At 44.4% G+C, this 20,825-nt stretch overlaps 1 protein-coding gene across 1 annotated transcript in view; it reads left to right on the top strand.

Moving 5' to 3' along the window:
• Positions 1–5,717: 5,717 nt before the first annotated feature.
• The window catches only part of AHCYL1 (adenosylhomocysteinase like 1), an 81,470-nt gene continuing 66,362 nt past the window's right edge, over positions 5,718–20,825 (top strand). The window contains exons 1-3 of the mRNA XM_084851651.1: positions 5,718–5,729; positions 8,032–8,401; positions 10,224–10,282. Of these exons, the coding sequence (XP_084707777.1) occupies positions 5,718–5,729; positions 8,032–8,401; positions 10,224–10,282 (441 nt within the window). The remainder of the gene's footprint in view (positions 5,730–8,031; positions 8,402–10,223; positions 10,283–20,825) is intronic.

Below are 20,825 nucleotides of genomic sequence, written 5' to 3'. Positions count from 1 at the left end.
GCCAGCGGAGGCTGGTGGCGCTGATGTCAGTGGGGTGGTGATTCCGCTCTGGGTTTCAGCCAGAACCAGTCAGAATGCCAAAGGAGCTAACCAAGGTACCAAACCCTATCCCTCAAATGGGTCCAGCACCTTAGAGAGCTCCTTTAGAGTTCTGGTGGGTTCTGACTGTAACCCGGAGGTTCGCCTGGCACCTACCTTGTATTTCTTCCGGCGCCAGGTGAAGGCCTTTTTATTTGCCCAGGCATTTTAGCATTTTAGCTTTCTAGTCTTTTAGCTTTGCTGTTTTGAATCTGTATTTTAAAACTCTGCATTGCTGCTAGGTTTTATTCTGGTTGTATTGTTATATTGTGGTTTTAATGCTTTTATATTTTATATTGTTTTACTGTGTACTTTTTGGTTTTAACTTTTGTGAACCACCCAGAGAGCTTTGGCTATTGGGCGGTATAGAAATAAATACATACATACATACATACATACATACTTACATACATAAATGTACAGCCCCACTGATGATGGAGCCATCATCATTGAGCTGCACAACAGCCTTACCCTTGTTCACAGAAAAACTTCCCAGTAGATTGCGTCCCACAGACCAGATCTCCCTGTCTCCTGTTCTGCTACCATTAAAGCAGGGTGTCAAACCTCTTTCCGCCTGAGGGCAGAATTCAGTTTTGGAAAAGCTCTGGGGTGGGGGCACATTCTAGGGGTGGGCAGGGTCAGAATACTAAAAATACCAGCATATTTTAGCATAAAGCTCTTACTGTCAGTAACAAAGCCTTAGGAGAGGCATTTCAAAACTGCGACAGCTGGGAAACCACCAAATGATCAGTAGCTGGAGGAAAGGGATGAAGCCATCTGGGAAACAGTGGGTGGGACAGATTTCACCTCCAGGTGGGCCAGATTTGGTCCATGGACTTGAGGTTCAACACCCCTGTCTTCTAGTCATGATGGCTATAGGCTACCTCCAGCATCAGAGACAGTATGCCTCTGTACAGCAGTTGCTCAGGAATACAGGCAGGAGGGTGCTGTTGCAATCATGTCCTGCTTGTGGGTTTCCTGCAGACAGCTGGTTGGCCACTGTGGGAAGAGAATAATGGAGTAGATGGAGCCCTCGTCTGATCCAGCATAGCTGTTCTTTGGTTCTTACCCCTCAGCTTTAACAACACCTATGATCAGCTACCTGAACCAACTATCTCACCTGGCTTCATTGCAGGCCAGCTGCCTCTGTTAGCCCTTCAGCATCTCCCTATTTGTCAAGCTACTTTCCTTTTCCTAGTCCTCTAGACACCAAGAAGGTATTTTCTTGGATCGCCATAGCCTATACCTCCCTTTCTCTGCACTGCCTCCCTCTCCCATGGTCCTTCCCCTCTACCCTTTTGCCCATCCCTTACATTTTTCTCCACCCTGGCTTGATCGTCTCATGCAGGACCTTTTTGCATTCAGTTTTTCATACAATAAATAAATGCTCACTTGTTAAACATAAGTCTGTTGCAGAATTATCCCGGCAAGATGAACCTGGGGAAACGCTATACTTCCCAGATAGCATATCTACGGCTATTGTGCTTGCTATGGACGGCGTGGCTTCTCGAGCGTCCTGGGCACCTACTGGATATTCCCTGAGGTTATTAATGATGAGTAGAAGAGCACTGTTTCCTCCACATGCCTAGACCATTTTTTTCCTGAACCCATTAAAATCAATTACATGACTATTTGATATCGAGCTATCTAGGGAAGTATATTTTGTTCCCATTAGAATATTTTAACATGTGAATGCAACTCCTCTCCTTCACTGCTTTGTGAACTTTTGGGTTTTCACGTTTAATTGCCCCCTCACCCCACCCCACCCCCACAAGTTAGACTACAATCCAACCAGGAGACTTAAAAAATAATAGCAAAACCAGAGGGTGGGTGGGAGACCAGCCACAATTTTCCCATTGCAGACAGACAGGGGTATTGTGCTATTGCTGATGAATCAGGGTTTGTGCAGGTGTCAGTGAAAGAGGAAAAATGTTGTTAGGGTGTACTTTGTGTACATATGCATGTAGACTACATAAGCCCACATTACATCTATGAGTTGTACAGGACTTACCACAATATATACCTGACGTTAAGATAATCTTCCGAGGCCTTCCTCCAGGAAACAGCCACCAAATGAAGTGAGGTGGGTTGCTACTAAGGAAAGGGCCGCTTCAGTGGTGGCACCCCACCCCATGAATGCCCTCTCAGAGAGGCTTGCCTGTCGCCTACATTTTGGTCTTTTTGGCACCAGGAGATGAAGACCTTTTTATTCTACCAGGCATTTTAGTCATTCTGTTTTTTTAAACTGTCAGTGCTTTTTGGATCTAGCATCACTGCTGGTTTTTACATTGGTTTCAATCTATTTTCTTTTAGGTGTTTACGTTTTGTTTTTACATTGGATGTTGTACATTTTTTTGGTACATTGTACTTTTTTTTTTTTTAGTCAACTGCCCAGGCAGCTTCAGCTATTGCATGGTATAGATATGTAATAAATCATAAATAAAATGTTGGTGCTAAATAAATGACATTTCCTCCCATTTGGACGTTTATTTATTTATTAAATTTATATCCCACCTTTCCCCCAACAGTAGTGCTGAAGGCAGCTAAAATGCCGCTCCAGGCCGTGTTCTGGGATGTGTTTGGTATTTCTATTCTTCATCTTTACTTCTCTCTTGTTAGCATTTCATCTTCCAGTGCACCTCAACCCATGCTTGTCACCGTCTCATTCCCCCTTCATATATCAAAAGTTCTTGTCACAATAAGGACACAATCCATGGCATGCTTAGACAGAAAAAAGTCCTACAACTCCCAGCATTCCCCAGCCAGCATGCATAGGATTGCGCCCTAAGCATTATAGCACACTTTTGTTGACTTGCTCCTGCAAGAGTGATTTTTCTAGAAAAACAGAGTGATTTTTCTAGAAAAATACAGTGTTGGATTTTTAATGGGCAATGTGCCCCCTCCTTGTCCTGAGAGCATACATTTCTCAGATCCTTCTGCGGGCAGCTATTTCAAGCCATTCAGCTTGGCTGCATTAGAGGGACAGGTGGGCAGTGGGGCCCACTCATTTCACTTGGCTTAGAAACCAGCTGCTATTTGGATCCTATCCTCCCTGAACTTTTTCCATTCAGGCTGGTCATTATAAAAACAACTATGTACACTTTAAAAAATGGTGTCTGAACTTGCTTGTTTTCTTCTTCTTCTTCCCAGCGCATTCCTTTTTCCCTGTGTACATAGCGTAGTAAATTTTAGGTGCTTTATAAGTTAACAAATGGGACCTGCTACAAAAGTTGCAGTGTGGAGTTTAGCGTTCCACTCAGTCAGCCATGCTCTACTTCAGGATACTCCATTCCACTCCCCCTTACCACCCAGTTTTCCATGTTTCCCCAAGAGTCAATCAGAATTATGTGGCTACTGAGCATGCTTAGTGCTCACTGGGCTGTTTTGGGTGGAGTTTTTTTCACCCACTTAGGGTTTTTTCCAACAATTTTTTTGTATTTTTGCAAATCTTTGAATGAGTTCAAATCTCCAGGGCCAGATGAACTGCATCCTAGAGTCATAAAGGAACTGGCAGAAGAGCTCTCAGAACCGCTGTCTATTCTCTTTGAGAAATCATGGAGGACCGGGGAAGTGCCAGATGACTGGAGGAGGGCTAACGTTGTCCCTATCTTCAAAAAGGGTAAAAAGGAGGAACCTGGGAACTACAGACCAGTCAGTCTGACATCAATCCCTGGGAAAATTCTGGAGCAGATCATAAAGCAATCCATCTGGAAGCACCTTGACAACAATGCAGTGATTACTCGAAGCCAACATGGATTTGTCAAAAACAAGTCCTGCCAGACAAATCTGATCTCATTTTTTGATCAAGTCACCTCCCTTGTAGACCGTGGGAATGCTGTAGACATCATATACCTCGACTTCAGCAAAGCTTTCGACAAAGTGCCCCATGATATCCTGATGAGCAAACTAGCTCGAAGTGGGCTAGATGAAACAACGATCATGTGGATCCACAGTTGGCTACAGAATCGGACCCAAAGAGTGCTTATCAATGGGACCTTCTCAAGCTGGGGAGAGGTAACGAGTGGGGTACCGCAGGGCTCAGTCCTGGGCCCAGTGCTCTTCAACATTTTTATTAATGACTTGGAGGAGGAGGTGCAGGGAATGCTGATCAAATTTGCAGATGACACAAAATTGGGAGGGATAGCTAATACTTTGGAAGACAGAAACAAAATTCAAAGTGATCTGGATAGACTGGAGTGCTGGGCAGAAAACAACAGAATGGCATTTAATAGGGACAAATGCCAAGTTCTGCACCTAGGAAAAAGAAACCAAATGCACAGTTACAAGATGGGGGATACGTGGCTCAACCACACTACGAGCGAGAAGGATCTTGGAATTGTCGTCGATCACAAGCTGAATATGAGCCAACAATGTGATGTGGCTGCAAAAAAGGCAAATGCTATTTTGGGCTGCATTCATAGAAGCATCGCTTCCAAATCCCGGGAAGTACTAGTTCCCCTCTACTCAGCACTGGTTAGGCCTCATCTGGAGTACTGTGTCCAGTTCTGGGCACCACACTTTAAGAAGGATGCAGACAAGCTGGAGAGGGTTCAAAGGAGGGCAACAAAGATGATCAGGGGACTGGAAACAAAGCCCTATGAAGAGAGACTGAAAGAACTGGGCATGTTTAGCCTTGAGAAGAGAAGACTGAGGGGAGATATGATAGCGCTCTTCAAGTACTTGAAAGGTTGTCACAGAGAAGAAGGCCAGGACCTCTTCTCGGTCATCCCAGAGTGCAGGACACGGAATAATGGGCTCAAGTTACAGGAAGCCAGATTCCGACTGAACATCAGGAAAAACTTCCTGAGTGTCAGAGCAATACGGCAGTGGAACCAATTACCTGGGGAGGTGGTGGGCTCTCCCACACTGGAGGCCTTCACGATGAAGCTGGACAGCCATTTGTCAGGGATGCTCTGACTTGGATTCCTGCATTGAGCAGGGGGTTGGACTCGATGGCCTTGTAGGCCCCTTCCAACCCTACTAGTCTATGATTCTATGATTCTATGATCTTACCGTTCCAGGGAGCCCGCTGATACCTCCCTCTTGTATGGGGACATACAAGTGTTTTGGCTACATAAGCATCAGCACTCATGGCTGAACAATAGAAACTGAGGGAATATAATAATATTGTTATGCACATGCGCCCCACTTCTGAACAGTGAGAAGTTTCAGGGGTTCCACCACTTACTCAGGGTTCCATTTCCTTAGGAGGAGGTCACTGGAGACTAGTGGCATTTCTCTGATATCAGTTTTACTTACAGATGTAGGTATTTATAAATGTATATAAGCTGAACATAAGATGAACACAACATAGACTAGCTGCCAGCAAGTGCGCCCTAGGTGAACCATGCAATTGGCACTCCCACCCCCAAATGCCAAGGGCAGATCTAGGCTGAGGTTTTTTGGTAAACTGGGAAACATTTTGCCCCTATTTTCCATTTAATGAAGAAGTACCCCCCCCTGCAACTTCAGAAGCAGAAATATTATCGTCTATAATAAAACACACCTCAAATGGTGTGTGTGTTTAAATTAAGCACTGTATCAGCACAGAGGATCTGCTAAAAACAATAGAGGAGAGGAGCACAGCCCTGGAAGAAGGGTCCCTGGAAGAAGAGTCCTAGTTGCATTCTTGGGGCGACATGGCCAACAAGGTGCCAGCCGCCAGCCCTCTGAGGGCAAAGGAAGCAGCTGCTCGGGGGGGGGGCTCACTCCCTGCTTCCAACTGGGAGCAGCAGCTTAGCCCTCCTATATTCAGGTGGTCCCTCACTCACCTTCACAACCTCAACTATATTCCCTCAGTACACACACGGGAACTGAAATAATGACATCTTTGTTATTTTGTTTGTTTTAATTTGTATTTTTCCCCTTGAATTTGGCACCCCGCTTAACTTGGCGCTCTAGGTGACTGCCTAGATTGCCTCTATGGATGGGCCACCCTGCATCCACAGCATTAACACTCCAACAGACTCCTGTTCCCCATTAGATGTCTAGGGGAACCTATTTTGTTGTTTATTCGCTCAGTCGCTTCTGACCCTTCGTGACTTCATGGACCAGCCCACGCCAGAGCTTCCTGTCGGCCGTCGCCACTCCCAGCTTCCCCAATCCTCTAGGGGAACCTATTTTGTTGTTTATTCGCTCAGTCGCTTCCAACTCTTTGTGACTTCATGGACCAGCCCACGCCAGAGCTTCCTGTCGGCCATCGCCACCCCCAGCTCCCCCAAGGTCGAGTCCGTCACCTCCAGAATATCATCCATCCATCTTGCCCTTCGTCGGCCCCTCTTCCTTTTGCCTTCCACTTTCCTTAGCATCAGCATCTTCTCCAGCATATCCTGTCTTCTCATGATGTGGCCAAAGTACTTCAGTTTTGCCTTTAATATCATTCCCTCAAGTGAGCAGTCTGGCTTTATTTCCTGGAGTATGGACTGGTTTGATCTTCTAGTTCCATTGAATTTTCTGCAAAGACCAAAATCATCCTCTGCCTCCCAGCACTGAATGTTACACATTCACACACTTAGCTTGCTTCTCTTGTCCTCATCCCAGGTTCAATTAGCACATTCCTTAAGAAGGGGGCTAGAGAAAGATAACATTCCAGAACAGTCTATCTCTGGCCATCTTTGAGGACAGGCACCACTCAACTAATCTCCATAACAAAAGTTTAGAATTCGCAGGTCTAAACTTGCCCAGCCAGTTTGACCCATTCTAACACAGAATCATAGAATAGTAGGTTTGGAAGGGGCCTATAAGACCATCGAGTCCAACCCCCTGCTCAATGCCACTTTTCTGCAATTGTAGAATAAGTGGGAGGCCAACATGAGATGCTATTGTTTTTCACTTACCCATGGCGTCGGGGGAGCCCCAAGGGCTCTCGCTTCTGGCTTCAAGCGAGAGCCCTCCGGACTAAATAAGCATTTAGCATATGTTATTTTACTCCTTATTTGCAACATTTGAGTGGGTGCTAGTATTCTACCTCAGATCCTCAAAGAACCACACCTATGTTATTTGGACCAATCCAGGGGCAATTTAGAGCAGGTGTGCCAGAATCTCTAATTCCATGCAACCTAGACTTTCTGCTTTACACAATCTCTATTCACAACCAGACTCATAGAATGGTGGGGGTGGGGTGGGGATCCTCGAGAAATCGTTCAGACTTACTCAAAACCCATAACAATATTAAATAGTAGAAGTTCAGTGGAGGCAGAATGTTTTACTCTTCACCTCTTTCCCTGTCCTTCCTCTGGTCTTTACTGCCTCCCATCCTCCCTAATCTAAATGGCATTCCCTGTGGGTAACAGTAATCTGGTTTTTAATATAAGAGGGTGAGATTTGAGCCATACTTAATTTCTAATATAAAGCAAGTAGGAGAGGGGCTTGAGACTGCGTGGAAGCTACACCCTATGACCTGAAAGCAGCTCTTCCTACTACTAGACCTGTAGGTATAGGTTGTGGTTAGGCAGCATTCTATTTATGCTCAGGAGCTATATTATTTACGTCATTCTCTCCAGGTACGGGAATAAATGTTGGAACTCAGGCCTTACATCTCCACAGGGGTAGCTGAGCTCATCTGCAGCAGCAAAATCAACAGAGTCTTGTGGCAGTTTAAAGACTAATAAATGTATTCTGGCATAAGCTAAAAGAGTCCATGAAAACTTGTCTCGTAACAAATGTGTTAGTCTTTAAATATTCTGTTCTTTTCCCCTTATGATCTGCTACCAAGATCACAAAACCATCACTAACCATCAAAACCATCATTCTTAATGATGGCTTTGTAACCACAAAACCATAATTAACCCTTCCTGAGCTCTACTGATTTACAACCTTTCACTAGGGAGAAAAAAAATGAAAAAGCATGCAGTACGGCCCTCAGCCGGCACGGGTGCGGAAGGGAGAAAAAGGGAGCTCCGATAGCAACGAAACGCAGATTTCGCCTACGGCCACTTCGGGCTATTCCGCCAGGTGGCGCTGGCGTCCCCTCATGGAGACTGCGTGGTGGCGTCAGCGCCAGATCCTTCCGTGCGGCGTCTCGCGGCCGGCCTGGGCGTGAGAGCGGCTCGTGGGCGAGCCCAAGTGTGCGTGCCGGCGCACGTGACTCCTCCGGCGCCGCCCCTCGCCGGAGCGCGGCGGCTGCAGTCTTGGCGGTTGCTGAGGGAGGTCGTGGAGCCGGCGCGGGGAGCCCGGTGGACGCAGCAGCCCCCGCGGCCCCAGCGCCCTCGGGATGTCTTCTGTGCCGGACGCGGCCGCCGGAGACGAGCGGAAGCAGGCGAAGGAGATGGAGGACGCCGAGAAATACTCCTTCATGTCCACGCTCACCAAGGCGCCCAAGAAGGTGCGGGGCCGGTGGCCGGAGCGGCGCGCTCGCGGGCGCTCCGTGGGCCGGGGCAGGGCTCGGCTCGGCTCGGCTCGGCTCCGGAAATCCGCGGCGTGCGGGCTGAGCCAGCCGCCCCTGAAAGTCATGCCCTCTGAATGGGGAGGCCCCTCCTCGTGACCCCTGAGGGGGGAGTGGGGGTGGTGCGCTAGCGGGCGGGGGGACACTCTGCACATGCCCGTGGGAACTGCTTTCTCTCTCGGCCTTTCGCGTGTCCTGCGGCTGAGACGTGACCCTGAAACAGGTTCTGGGCGGAGGGGTATAGGAAGGAAGGACGGACGGACGGACTTGAGGAGGAGCGGCCGTGGGGGAGGGCGCGGGATGAGAAAGAAGTAGGAGCTCCAGGAGGAGGAAGTGATGTGCGGGATTCTGCCCAGGGCTGTCTCGACACCGGGAGAGCCTCGAGCCGGCAGGTGTAACAGCTGAAAGGGAAGGTCCTTTAGGACGCGGTTGCTCGGCACGTCAGGCCCAGGCGGTGCTCATAGGAACAATTTCGCAGCAGCCTAAAGCTTAGATCTTTATCCCTATTCCTCCGCATGGAAGGCATTTCTGTCTAGCAATCTCTGACGGGACTAGATCTGTTCGCACATGGCACTGGAATTGTATGTTTGTAGTGCTTGGTTGTTGTGGTTCCCCTCCATCCACACCACTGGCTAGAAATAATATGGGGCCAGCATGCATCTGTGATGCTGCCCTGTATCAGAGCACTCCTGAGAAAAAGGTACTCTCTTTCCCCATTGACACTGCATGTTCTGATTTTGGACTGTGGGCACCTACTTTGTAGATATGTGCCTGCTAAGGCCATTATTCAAGCCAAGTTATTTCATAGTAATATGTATCCCACCTCTCTTTCACAAACATATGGGTGCTTCTGTATTGCCATTATCAGCATAGTAGTACGGGATTGATGTATTCACTCCTTTACAAACCCCTGCATGGGGTTCTTGCTTGACTCTGTCCAAACTTCAGATAGAGGTTTGGGCTCTTGTGCTACCAGGAATATGCTCTTGACCAGCTTTTAACTCTTCATTGAGCATGCCTGCCCAGAGCACCACCAAACACCCCATGCACGTCCTAAGTGTTATTTAGTGGAAATTCTCTTAGGCAATGGCTACTTTTGCTTTGTGCTCTTATCTAGTTTAGTATTTTCAAAATCTGTCTTCCTACAGCCACCCTAGTAACTGTTGTTAGTGGAGCTGTATTTGTGAACTCTGTTGAATTGTGCACAGGTAGATACAGCCAAAATGATCATTTGCTCTAGGAAGTCCTACTCGGTTGAACATTGTATCCTTCCTAGGTTTGTGTTGCAGGGCTCTGAGTTTAAACCTGAACAAAGTACAGGTCAAACATTCCAGAGGCAGAGGAGGTTTTCTTGGGTGAATGAGCATTTCCCTATTGATAACTGAACTGAAGCAGAATTAAATTTGATAAGAGTTTATTTTCTTTAAATTCACGTTTGAAAACTTTTGTCGCACTTTCAGAAAGTCAAACACTTTTGTGCTGATGATTGAGGGGCTCTGTTCCCTTTGTGCATTATTCAGCTAGTAAATGAAATGGGTTGCAGGGCGAAGCTTGGTGCCCAGAGGCCACAAGTATAACAGTTCAATTTAAAAATGCTAATTTCACCTGAATGTGATGATAATCTTATCAGTTCCACCTCAAATACAAAGCAACACTTGGAAAACTAGGATTTTTTTCCCTTTCAGCTTTGGCAAATTCTATTCTTAAACATTAATAGTATAAATATGATAACAAAATGTACGAACATACATTTGCCTTGCAGTGCCCATGGGCCTCAGCAGCAAGCATCTTTGTCCTCCCAAAACCCAGCTACCAGAAAAGGTATATGACTGCTTACCCCACATACATAATATCCTTGAAAATGATTATTTTGCTTGTGTGGAGTATGTCAGGGTGGAGGGCATTGGCCACGTTGGGATGTCTTAAAAGGCCTGTTATGAACCTACAGCCTTATGTTTGACAGCCCTAAACAAGTAGAGGTATCTTGTGGCAAGGTGCAGAAGAGTTCATGTGCTAATAATTTCTGTTATTTAACAACTTGTAGAGGAAATTCCTTCCTGCTGTGTTTTAACCATTCCAAGTCTTGCATTCTTGAAGCTTGTATCTCCTTAGGGTGAAAATAATCTGTTGTGATTGTGGAACAGAAAAGGCCTTTTCCATGTTTGAGGCCTCATATATACAAAAGGGGGAAAGGACTTGTAATACTTTGGACTTACTTAGTGCTTCTGAGGTGTATTTCCATGACCATGTACCTTTGTACTGGACACATGAGAAATATATATATATGGCACACCCTCTCCCTGATCAGAGATCTCAGATTATGGAGGAAGCATAAAATCCAGTCTTGTTGGCACCCCTCCTTTGCACCTGCCTCCCCTCACCAAAGTTTTAAAGGGAATGCCAATAATATTGTACACTCCTCTTGCCAACTTGCAGTTATTGCTATTGGTATATTACAGTCCGTTTGAGGTCATAGTCACATAAACAAACTGATTGTAATATACCATTGGCTTCAATGTCTCATAGAAGGATAATGTAACATGCTGTGTGCATGGGGAGGATTTAGAGTACTGCAGAGGGAGACATTCAGAGCTTCTTGGATGTAATTGGTTGGTCCTTCAAGTTGCCTTAAATTTAAGCATGTGTCTAACTCAGACATGGTCAGTTGTACTACTTGTGAAAGCCTCAAGAACAACTTGATTGTAGTGTTGCTTAGAGAAATATAGGGTGTACAGTTAAAGCCTAGGACCTAAAACTGAATAGATAGTGAAATCCTGTTGTTGTTCAGTCATTCAGTCGTGTCCGACTCTTCGTGACCCCATGGACCATAGCACGCCAGGCCTTCCTGTCCTGCGCTCTCTCCTGGAGCGTGCTCAAGTTCATATTCATTGCATCGGTGATGCTATCTAGCCATCTCATCCTCTGCCGTTCCCTTCTCCTTTTGCCTTCAGTCTTTCCCAGCATCAGGGTCTTTTCCAGAGAGTTTTCTCTTCGCATTAGGTGGCCAAAATATTTGAGCTTCAGTATCTGTCCTTCCAATGAGCACTCAGGGTTTATTTCCTTTAGGATGGACTGATTTGACCTCCTTGCAGTCCAGGGGACTCGTAAGAGTCTTCTCCAGCACCACAGTTCGAAAGCATCAATTTTTCGGCGCTCAGCCTTCCTTATAGTCCAGCTCTCACAGCCATACATTACTACTGGGAAAACCACAGCTTTGATTAGACGGACCTTTGTCGGCAAGGTGATGTCTGTGCTTCTTACTATGCTGTCTAGGTTTGCCATAGCTTTCCTCCCAAGGAGCAAGCGTCTTTTAATTTCATGGCTACAGTCACCGTGTGCAGTGATCTTGGAGCCCAAGAAAGTAAAATCTGTCACTGCTTCCATTTCTTCCCCTTCTATATGCCAGGAAGTGATGGGGCCAGATGCCATGATCTTCGTTTTCTTAATGTTGAGTTTCAAACCAGCTTTTGCACTCTCCACTTTCACCCTCAACAAGAGGCTCTTGAGATTCTCTTCGCTTTCTGCCATTAGGGTGGTATCGTCTGCATATCGGAGGTTGTTGATAATTCTCCCAGCAATCTTAATTCCGACCTCTGATTCATCCAACCCGGCGTTTCTCATGATGTACTCTGCATATAAGTTAAATAAGCAGGGTGACAATATGCAGCCTTGTCGTACTCCTTTCCCAATTTTGAACCACTCGGTTGTTCCATGTCTGGTTCTTACTGTTGCTTCTTGACCCTCATACAGGTTTCTCAGGAGACAGGTAAGGTGGTCTGGTACTCCCATCACTTTAAGAATTTGCCACAGTTTGTTGTGATCCACACAATCAAAGGCTTTAGCATAGTCAATGAAGCAGAAATAGACGTTTTTCTGGAATTCTCTTGCTTTCTCCATGATGCAGCAAATGTTGGCGATTTGATCTCTAGTTCCTCTGCCTCTTGGAAACCCAGCTTGTACTTCCGGTAGTTCTCGGTTCGCATACTGCTGAAGCCTAGCTTGTAGGATTTTGAGCATCACCTTGCTGGCATGTGAAATGAGTGCAATTGTGCGGTAGTTTGAACACTCTTTGGCGTTGCCCTTCTTTGGAATTGGAATGTAAACTGACCTTTTCCAGTCTTGCGGCCATTGTTGAGTGTTCCAAATTTATTGGCATATGGAATGCAGCACTTTAACAGCATCATCTTTTAGGATTTTAAATAGCTCAGCTGGAATACTGTTATCTCCGCTAGCTTTGTTGTTAGTAATGCTTCCTAAGGCCCACTTGAATTCACTCTCGAGGATGTCCGGCTCATGTTCAGTGACCGCACTATCATGGCTATCAGGGACATTCAGATCTTTCCTGTATAGTTCTTCTGTGTATTCTTGCCACCTCTTCTTAATCTCATCTGCATCTGTTAGGTCCCTGCCTTCTTTGTCCTTTATCATGCCCGTCTTTGCACAAAACGTTCCCTTGAGATCTCCCATTTTCTTGAAGAGATCTCTAGTCTTTCCCATTCTGTTGTTTTCCTCGATTTCTTTGCATTGTTCATTTAAGAAGGCCTTCTTGTCCCTCCTTGCTATTCTCTGGAACTCTGCATTCAGTTGGGTATATCTTCCCCTTTCTCCCTTGCTTTTCGCTTCCCTTCTTTCCTCAGCTACTTGTAAAGCCTCATCAGACAGCCACTTGGCTTTCTTGCATTTCTTTTTCTTTGGGATGGATTGAGTTGCTGCCTCCTGAACAATGTTACGGACCTCCGTCCATAGTTCCTCAGGCACTCTGTCTATCAGGTCTAATCCCTGAAATCTATTCCTCACCTCCACTGTATATTCATAAGGGATATGATTTAGGTCATATCGGAATGGTTTAGTGGTTTTCCCTTCGTTCTTCAATTTAAGCCGAAATTTTGCAACAAGAAGCTTATGATCTGAGCCACAGTCAGCTCCAGGTCTTGTTTTGACTGGCTGTATAGAGCTTCTCCATGTTTGGCTGCAAAGGACATAATCAATCTGATTTCGATATTGACCATCTGGTGATGTCCATGTGTAGAGTCGTCTCTTGTGCTGTTGGAAAAGAGTGTTTGCTATGATCAGCGTGTTCTCTTGGCTAAACTTTATTAGCTTTTGTCCTGCTTCGTTTTCTACACCAAGGCCATGCCTGCCTGTTATCCCAGTGATTTCTTGACTTCCTGCTTTAGCATTCCAGTCCCCTGTGATGAAGAGGACATCTTTTTTTGGTGTTAGTTCTAGAAGGTGTTGTAGGTCTTCATAGAACCGATCAACCTCAGCTTCTTCGGCATCAGTGGTTGGGGCATAGACTTGAATTACTGTGATGTTGAATGGTTTGCCTTGGATTCGTACTGAGATCATTCTATCATTTTTAAGATTGTACCCCAGTACTGCTTTTCCCACCCTTTTGTTGACTATGAGTGCTACTCCATTTCTTCTAAGGGATTCTTGCCCACAGTAGTAGATATGATGGTCACCTGAATTCAATTCGCCCATGCCTGTCCATTTTAGTTCACTGATTCCCAAGATGTCGATGTTCAATCTTGCCATCTCATGTTTGACCACCTCCAGCTTAACTTGATTCATTGATCTGACATTCCAGGTTCCTAAACAATATTGTTCTTTACAGCATCGGATTTTCTTTGCACCACCAGACCCATCCACAGCTGAGTGTCCTTTCGGCTTTGGCCCAGCCGCTTCACTCTTTCTGGCGCTACTTGGAAATTCCCTCTGCTCTTCCCCAGTAGTATATTGGACACCTTCCGACCTGAGGGGCTCATCTTCCGGCGTCATCTCTTTTAGCCTTGTGGTATATTCCATGGGGTTTTCTTGGCAAGAATACTGGAGTGGGTTGCCATTTCCTTCTCCAGTGGACCACATTTTGTCAGAACTCTCTGCCATGACCTGTCCGTCTTGGGTGGCCCTGCACGGCATAGCTTATGGCTTCACTGAGTTATGCAAGCCCCTTCGCCACAACAAGGCAGTGATCCATGAAGGGGAGTGAAATCCTGGGTGATATGTAAAAAAAAAAAAAAAAAGGAAAGGTGTCCCCAACCAGTCGTGTCTGACTCTAGGGTGTGGTGCTCATCTCCATTTCTAAGCCAAAGAGCCAGCGCTGTCCGAAGACGCTTCCGTGGTCATGTGGCTGGCATGACTGAACACCGAGGTCCACGGAACGCTGTTACCTTTCCCGCCGAAGCGGTACCTATTTATCTACTTGCAATTTCTTGCTTTCAAACTGCTAGGTTGGCAGAAGCTGGGACTGAAGACGGGAGCTCACTCTGTCATGCAGCACTCGGGTCTCGAACTGCTGTCCTGCCAACCTTCCGGTCTGCAGTTCAGCGTCTTAACCATTAAGCCACCACGGCCCCAATAGGGTGATATGTACTAATGGACATAAATCAACTTTCAAGATACCATTTTTCCCAACAACAAAAAAATGATGTTAATAGTAGAGTTGCCTTGACAAGTCATCCTACCAAAATGTTTTTAAATGTAAATGGAAGAAGGTTTCATCAGATCTGTGAAGTTCTTGAATAGCTTCCTTTGCATTCATACCTGATCCAAGAACTTTAGCTGTTGGATGGTGTCTTGTGACTCTCGTGTTGCCTCACACATGTCAGTTGGAATCAAGAAGGGTTATCTCCCCACATGTTGTTAGTCTCCCCAGGGGAACAGTGGCGACCACAGCTATAGGCTGGATATTGAGGATAGTGTGGATGATCCTTTCCTTTCTAAGGGGGAGTTGTCCATGCTTGTGGACTGGCTGACTGTGGGTGCACAGCTCTGTGTTGGGCAGATATTTTTGACCTTATGTGATTCCTCTGTGGTTTTTAATCAGTAAAAACTAGGGCTCAAAGTATTTTATGCTTATAATAAAAAAAACAAGCCTCTTAGGGCACAATCCTATGCATGTTTAGACAGAAAAAACTCCTGCACCTCCCAGCATGCTCCTGCCAGCCATGCTGGCTGGGGCATGCTGGGAGTTGTAGGGCATTTTTCTGTCTAAACATGCGTAGGATTGTCCTTACAGACTTATGGGTGCAGGCCACTTAAACAGCTAGAGGTGTACTTAAGCTGGCTTGTTAACCCAATAGGCTAAGGTTTACCTTGCAGATTACAGCAATTAGAAGATGTACTCCTGTGTACTGTGGAGTGTTTCTTGTAACCTATGGCTCATCTTGCATGTCACATGGCCCTTGGCATATGTAGTATGTGGGCATACACTGCTAATTGTTATGTGTGTTATTCCAAGACCACCGGATTTCAAGTTACCACAAACCAGTTTAACTGAATTGTTGATTGCGCAGTGTGCTTTTTTCAAATTGGCTGGCTCGAGTTTATACATTTCTGGAAGCACTGATCTTAACATAAGTATTAAATTCTGTTAGGTTGGGTTTAGCAGATAGTATATGCTCTGCTAATTAACCAGAAGCTTTTCTATATGGGAAGGATTGAAAATAAGATTTGACTCTTCATTATGTGTAATGGGACATGCATACTTATAAAAGACATGGTTTTAATTAATTTGTGGGGGGTTTTGAGGTCTTCCAGTATGCGCCATAAGGGCTGATAGTAACTAGACTATGCAGCTCACTTCAGAAAGATTTCAATGTGACTTTTACAAACTGACCTGGGTGGATTGTGGATTTTGTAATAGGTGATGGATCCAGTGGTTGGAATACCTTCCAGGCAATCCAGTGTTGATTATGTAATGTTTTCTCCATTGTGACTGATGTGGCAAAGGATGAAAAATGAAATTGCAGGAGAGAGGTGATGAACAGGCTAGACTGATCAGTTTTGACTGTAGATTCAAGTCCAAAGAAGGCCATCTTATAACCACTGGTTGTGTTGCTCTATGTATTTATTATAGAATAACTCTCTTAAAGCTCCAGGTTTATTCTAAAGTGCAAAGACTATGGATTGTAGCATTTCAGCAATTGTGTATATTTTGAATCAAATGTGCTGTGTTTTCCCAGTATGTCAAAAGGTATATACATAGGGTGGTGATGGATCCTTGGAATAAAGATAAGTCCATAAAAGTTACAAGCCTGCCTTCCCACACATAGCTGTGCTTAATAGTGTGGAAGAGCCAGTGTGGTGTAGTGGCAAGAGTGTTGGACTAGGAGCTGGGAGATCCAGGTTCTAGTTCCCACTCGGCCATGGAAGCTCACTGGGTGACTTTGGGCCAGTCACAGACTCTCAGCCCAACCCACCTCACAGGGTTGTTGTTGTGAGGATAAAATGGAGAGGAGGAGGATAATGTAAGCCGCCTTGGGTTCCTTGCAAGAGGAAAAAAGGCGGGGTGTAAATGCAATAAATAAATAATCATTTGTAGTCTATCAATGTTATGATGAAGATTGAGCAGCCTAACCACAAAGTTCACAAAAGTTACTAGCCTTAAAACTTTTTACTAACCTGTCATACATGAATTTAAAAACCACTCTTCTGGAGAAGATTTTCTAATTTTAGAATTTAGAAAACGAGAACCCAGCTGTTCTGGGAATAAAAAATAATAAAAATCAAAGGGAGAAATCTTTTGAATCCTTTGCATTTTTATTTTGTAGGTTCAAATGGGTGCAAAGGAACATACAGAAAAATTAGTAGCACCTGTTGCTTTTTCCCTGTCACAGATTCTAACAGACCAAAGGTGTTTTCTTGCCTGAACTGTCATCTATGTACAACAAAACCCTGCAGAACTTTATATGTGAATTTCATATTTCCTTTCCCTGTGGTGGGGAACTTGTGGCCTTCCATATGTTTTGGCCTACAACTCCTCTGATTCCTCAGCGTTGGCTATACTGGCTAGGGCTGATGGGAGTTGTAGGACAAAACATCTGGAGGGCTACAAATTGCCAATCCCTGCTTTAAATGCAATGGCTTTAAAGATATAGGAGGGTTCTACTGAAAGAAACATGTCATGTGTGTTGGTGTGGGATGATTGTAAAATCAGAAAACAGAGGCACGGAATTGGGCTGTTGCAGTACCTTCTCACTGCTTCATTTCTGAAGGTCAGCTTCCTGATTTCCACTTTATTCTAACTGCACAGGCAAGATTGACTTGTTATTGATCAAATCTAGTCAGCCATGTTGGCTCAGAGAACAGAACTGAAATGTGAAAGGAGGGCAAAATACTGGCCAATATCTGTTTTTCCATAGATTTGAAACTTGGTTGAACCTTGTCAAGACTCTTTCTTCCCTGTTAAATAAAGGGTGGTACTTCTCCTCTTCACACCCTCCCCAAGCTATTGCCATGGAACAATTCACATTGGTCTGTGTTTGTTTGTATTTCTTATAACATATCTGAAGGCATCAGTGAAATCCTGCTGAAGCAGTATATTTGAGATGCTGAGGAGAATGCTAATGTAGTGCTGCAGCTTTGCAATGGTATAATCTGAATTCCTGTGTCCAAACTGAGTGGGGAGGGTAGTTCAGGGAAAACTCAGATACATTGGGGCACTAGGAAGGAAGGCTTTAGCCACAGATGCAAAATTCAAGGTCAAGTTGGATGGCTGAATTGAATCTATTTGGAGTCCACTAAATGAATTTATCTCGGGTCACTTGCAAAAGCTGCTTCAATGCTTTTCTCTGGCTGGTTGACCTTGATTCAGGAATACTTTCTTGTGAGACATAGAGCAGGATGCAGCTAAATCTAGTGCAAGTGTGTTGTGGAATAACCATCCCCTAAAACATAGTTCTTTGGTTGCTATGGATGCCACAAAGCTCCCTCATGGTTGTTTTCTCTGCAGAATAGATAAGATCCTAACTGCTTTGATAGATGTGAAGGGAATATGTCCCAGCATTTCTCTCCCCCTGCTCTCCCTTCCCAACAGCTGGACATAGGAAGTAGAAGGCCAGGCATGTTTAGCTCTTCCACACAATACCAAATATAGGATTATTTCCTTCCAGTGTCTTCTCATTCCCTTCTTTCTAGTCTGTTTGCACGCTTCAAGCTTCTCCCCACTAAAACTGTTGTCACAAGCTCTTAACACTACGGTGTTGAAATCTCCTATAATGTATATTGTTTTCTTTGAGTTCCTGTTAAACACATCCATACCACTTATAAACCCTCCTTCAGATAGTTATGTCAGCTTTCCCCAACTTGGTGAGCCCCCATATGTTTTGGATCACAACTCCCAACTTTTCTGACCATTGGCCTTGGTGGCTGGGGCTGATGGGAGTTGGTCCCAGTCATCTGGTGGGGGAAAGAAACAGGTTGGGGAAGGTTCATAAATCTCCCTCCTTGCTTCATAGATCTCCTGCATATAGGCATCGACTAGCTACTTCCATCAATGTTTGTTGACCCGTACATGCAGGTTCAAGTTGCTTTATTTGCAAAAAAAATAAAGCCAGTTTCAAAAACTGCTTTAATTTTAGTCACTTTTTGCATGTTCTTGGTTTGTTCTCTCTCCCCTGTCTCCCCAGCCCAGATTCCTACTATTCATGTAGGTATCAGACTGAGGCAAGTGGAGTCAATTATTCTACACTAGAGAATTGCTCCCGATGCCACCATATTAATAAGTATACAGGAGTGGTACTCTTCCTCTCTGCCCACTTCCATTTTGTGCCTTCCAGCAATCATTTTATCTCCTTCCCTTGAGCTTTATTTCAACTCTTTCCTATACCCATTTTATGCTTCCATACATATATTCAGAATTGCACTGACATTTTAATTTTTATAGGTTATCTTGAAAATCTTTTTTGTTTCCTCTTTCTGCAGTGATGTTGTTTTTTCCTTTCAATTGTGTACTGTCAATTTTGTAAATATACTTCTGATATCTAAAAAGATTTTGCTATCATCAGTGAAGGAGTTTAGAGCCTGTTTGATTGATCACAGACTCTGTGTTTCTGGTACTTTCTGTGCAGTACAACTGCAGAATAACTGAAAACAACAACTATTTAACCCTCCCCCCTTACAATACAGTAAAATAACTACAGAAAACCTGGAAAAGTAATAGTTCATTGTGCTGAAGAACCAGGAACAAGGAAGCAGTTATTGCATGCTTCTGTCCCTTCCTATTTTCGTAGTCTCTGCTCCATTCTTATTTTATTTTTTGAAGTCCCAATTCTGAAGAAATATAGCAGTTGAATAAGTTGTGCAAATTGACAATTTTGATCAATTCTCAAAGTGTTTTTCTCTTGGCGTACAACATAGATATATTTTGTATAATACAGCTCCATTTAACCTCAGATTCTCACTTCTCCTCCTTTCTCTTCTCCCTAGCATTGAACGGGTCCGGAAACCATTTTTCCCAAATCCAGATGATACTATCTTGAAAACGAAATAGATTTTTCTAAATGTTTCATTCAGCCTCTCTAGTTTTTCAAAGGAGGGTTCTTGACCAATGGCAGACACAAATCTTGACTAGAAGTAATATTCTCAACTAGTGAAATAAGTGTGTGTGTGAGTGTGTGTGTGTGTGTTTGCAGGGTGGGGTGGGATCCATATATAGATATGTAGCCTGGGACAAATATGCCCTTGTATACTGAGCAGATTTTTCTCCTGTTTGGCCAAACTGGATATTTCCCTGCTTCTCCAAGTCTGGTGCGTCCTTTCAGTTGTATGGCCAAGTAGTAGCTCTGCTAGTGCGACCCTTGAGTTTGTTGTTTACCTCTGTAGACCCACGCTGATTTCTAACAGTTAATTTCAGTGTGTTGTTATACATGGTGCTTATTGCTAAGAATCCCTCACAGTGTGAATGGGTTCCTGTTTTCTTTCTAATCTCTCAGGATATGTTGAGTTATCATTTCTTACTGTTAGGATCCCTCTCAGTGTCAATGGTACACAATTTTTGATTCAGTTGGTCTTTCAGAACTGGCTAAAGACTGCTGCACATATGCATCTCAGGATCATTCGCTTTATATGGTTGCTAAGCTACTTTTTGAAATAGCATCATAAAATGCATGGTGCTTGCTATTTAGTGTTAGAGTTTGTAATCTTGCAAATGACTGTTGGAAAGGGAGGGATTAATTAAAACCTGTTACGTTCCCCTTTCTGTTTCATGGTAGCACACCTTGAGTTAGGTGAGACAGACCAGAAGTAGACAGATGTGTAAACTTAAAACCATGAACTTCTATAGACATAGTTTCTTGCTAGCATTAGAGTTTATGATAGCTTTACAGCTTCACTTACTGTTCAGATATAGAAGAATGGGTTGTCATTCTACATTTGTTCATCCTAACCCTTTGGAGCAACTCTGATAGGTTTCCCAAGAGTCTCATTATAATAGTCCCAGCTGGTGATGAAATGATCAGCCACAGGTCTGTAGAAATGTTCTAAATTCATGTCTTTATCTGTCTGCTGTTTCTGTATCCTGATAGCAACAATGAAGATGTGATTATCTTGCCAGTTGTGAAGTTTGGGAAAGACATACTGG

Source organism: Heloderma suspectum, chromosome 4 (genome assembly GCF_057233095.1).
Source record: "Heloderma suspectum isolate Gila_16-S chromosome 4, 16-S_ref, whole genome shotgun sequence".
NCBI classification, from domain to species: domain Eukaryota; kingdom Metazoa; phylum Chordata; class Lepidosauria; order Squamata; family Helodermatidae; genus Heloderma; species Heloderma suspectum.
This window is presented reverse-complemented; position numbering and strand designations above follow the sequence as displayed.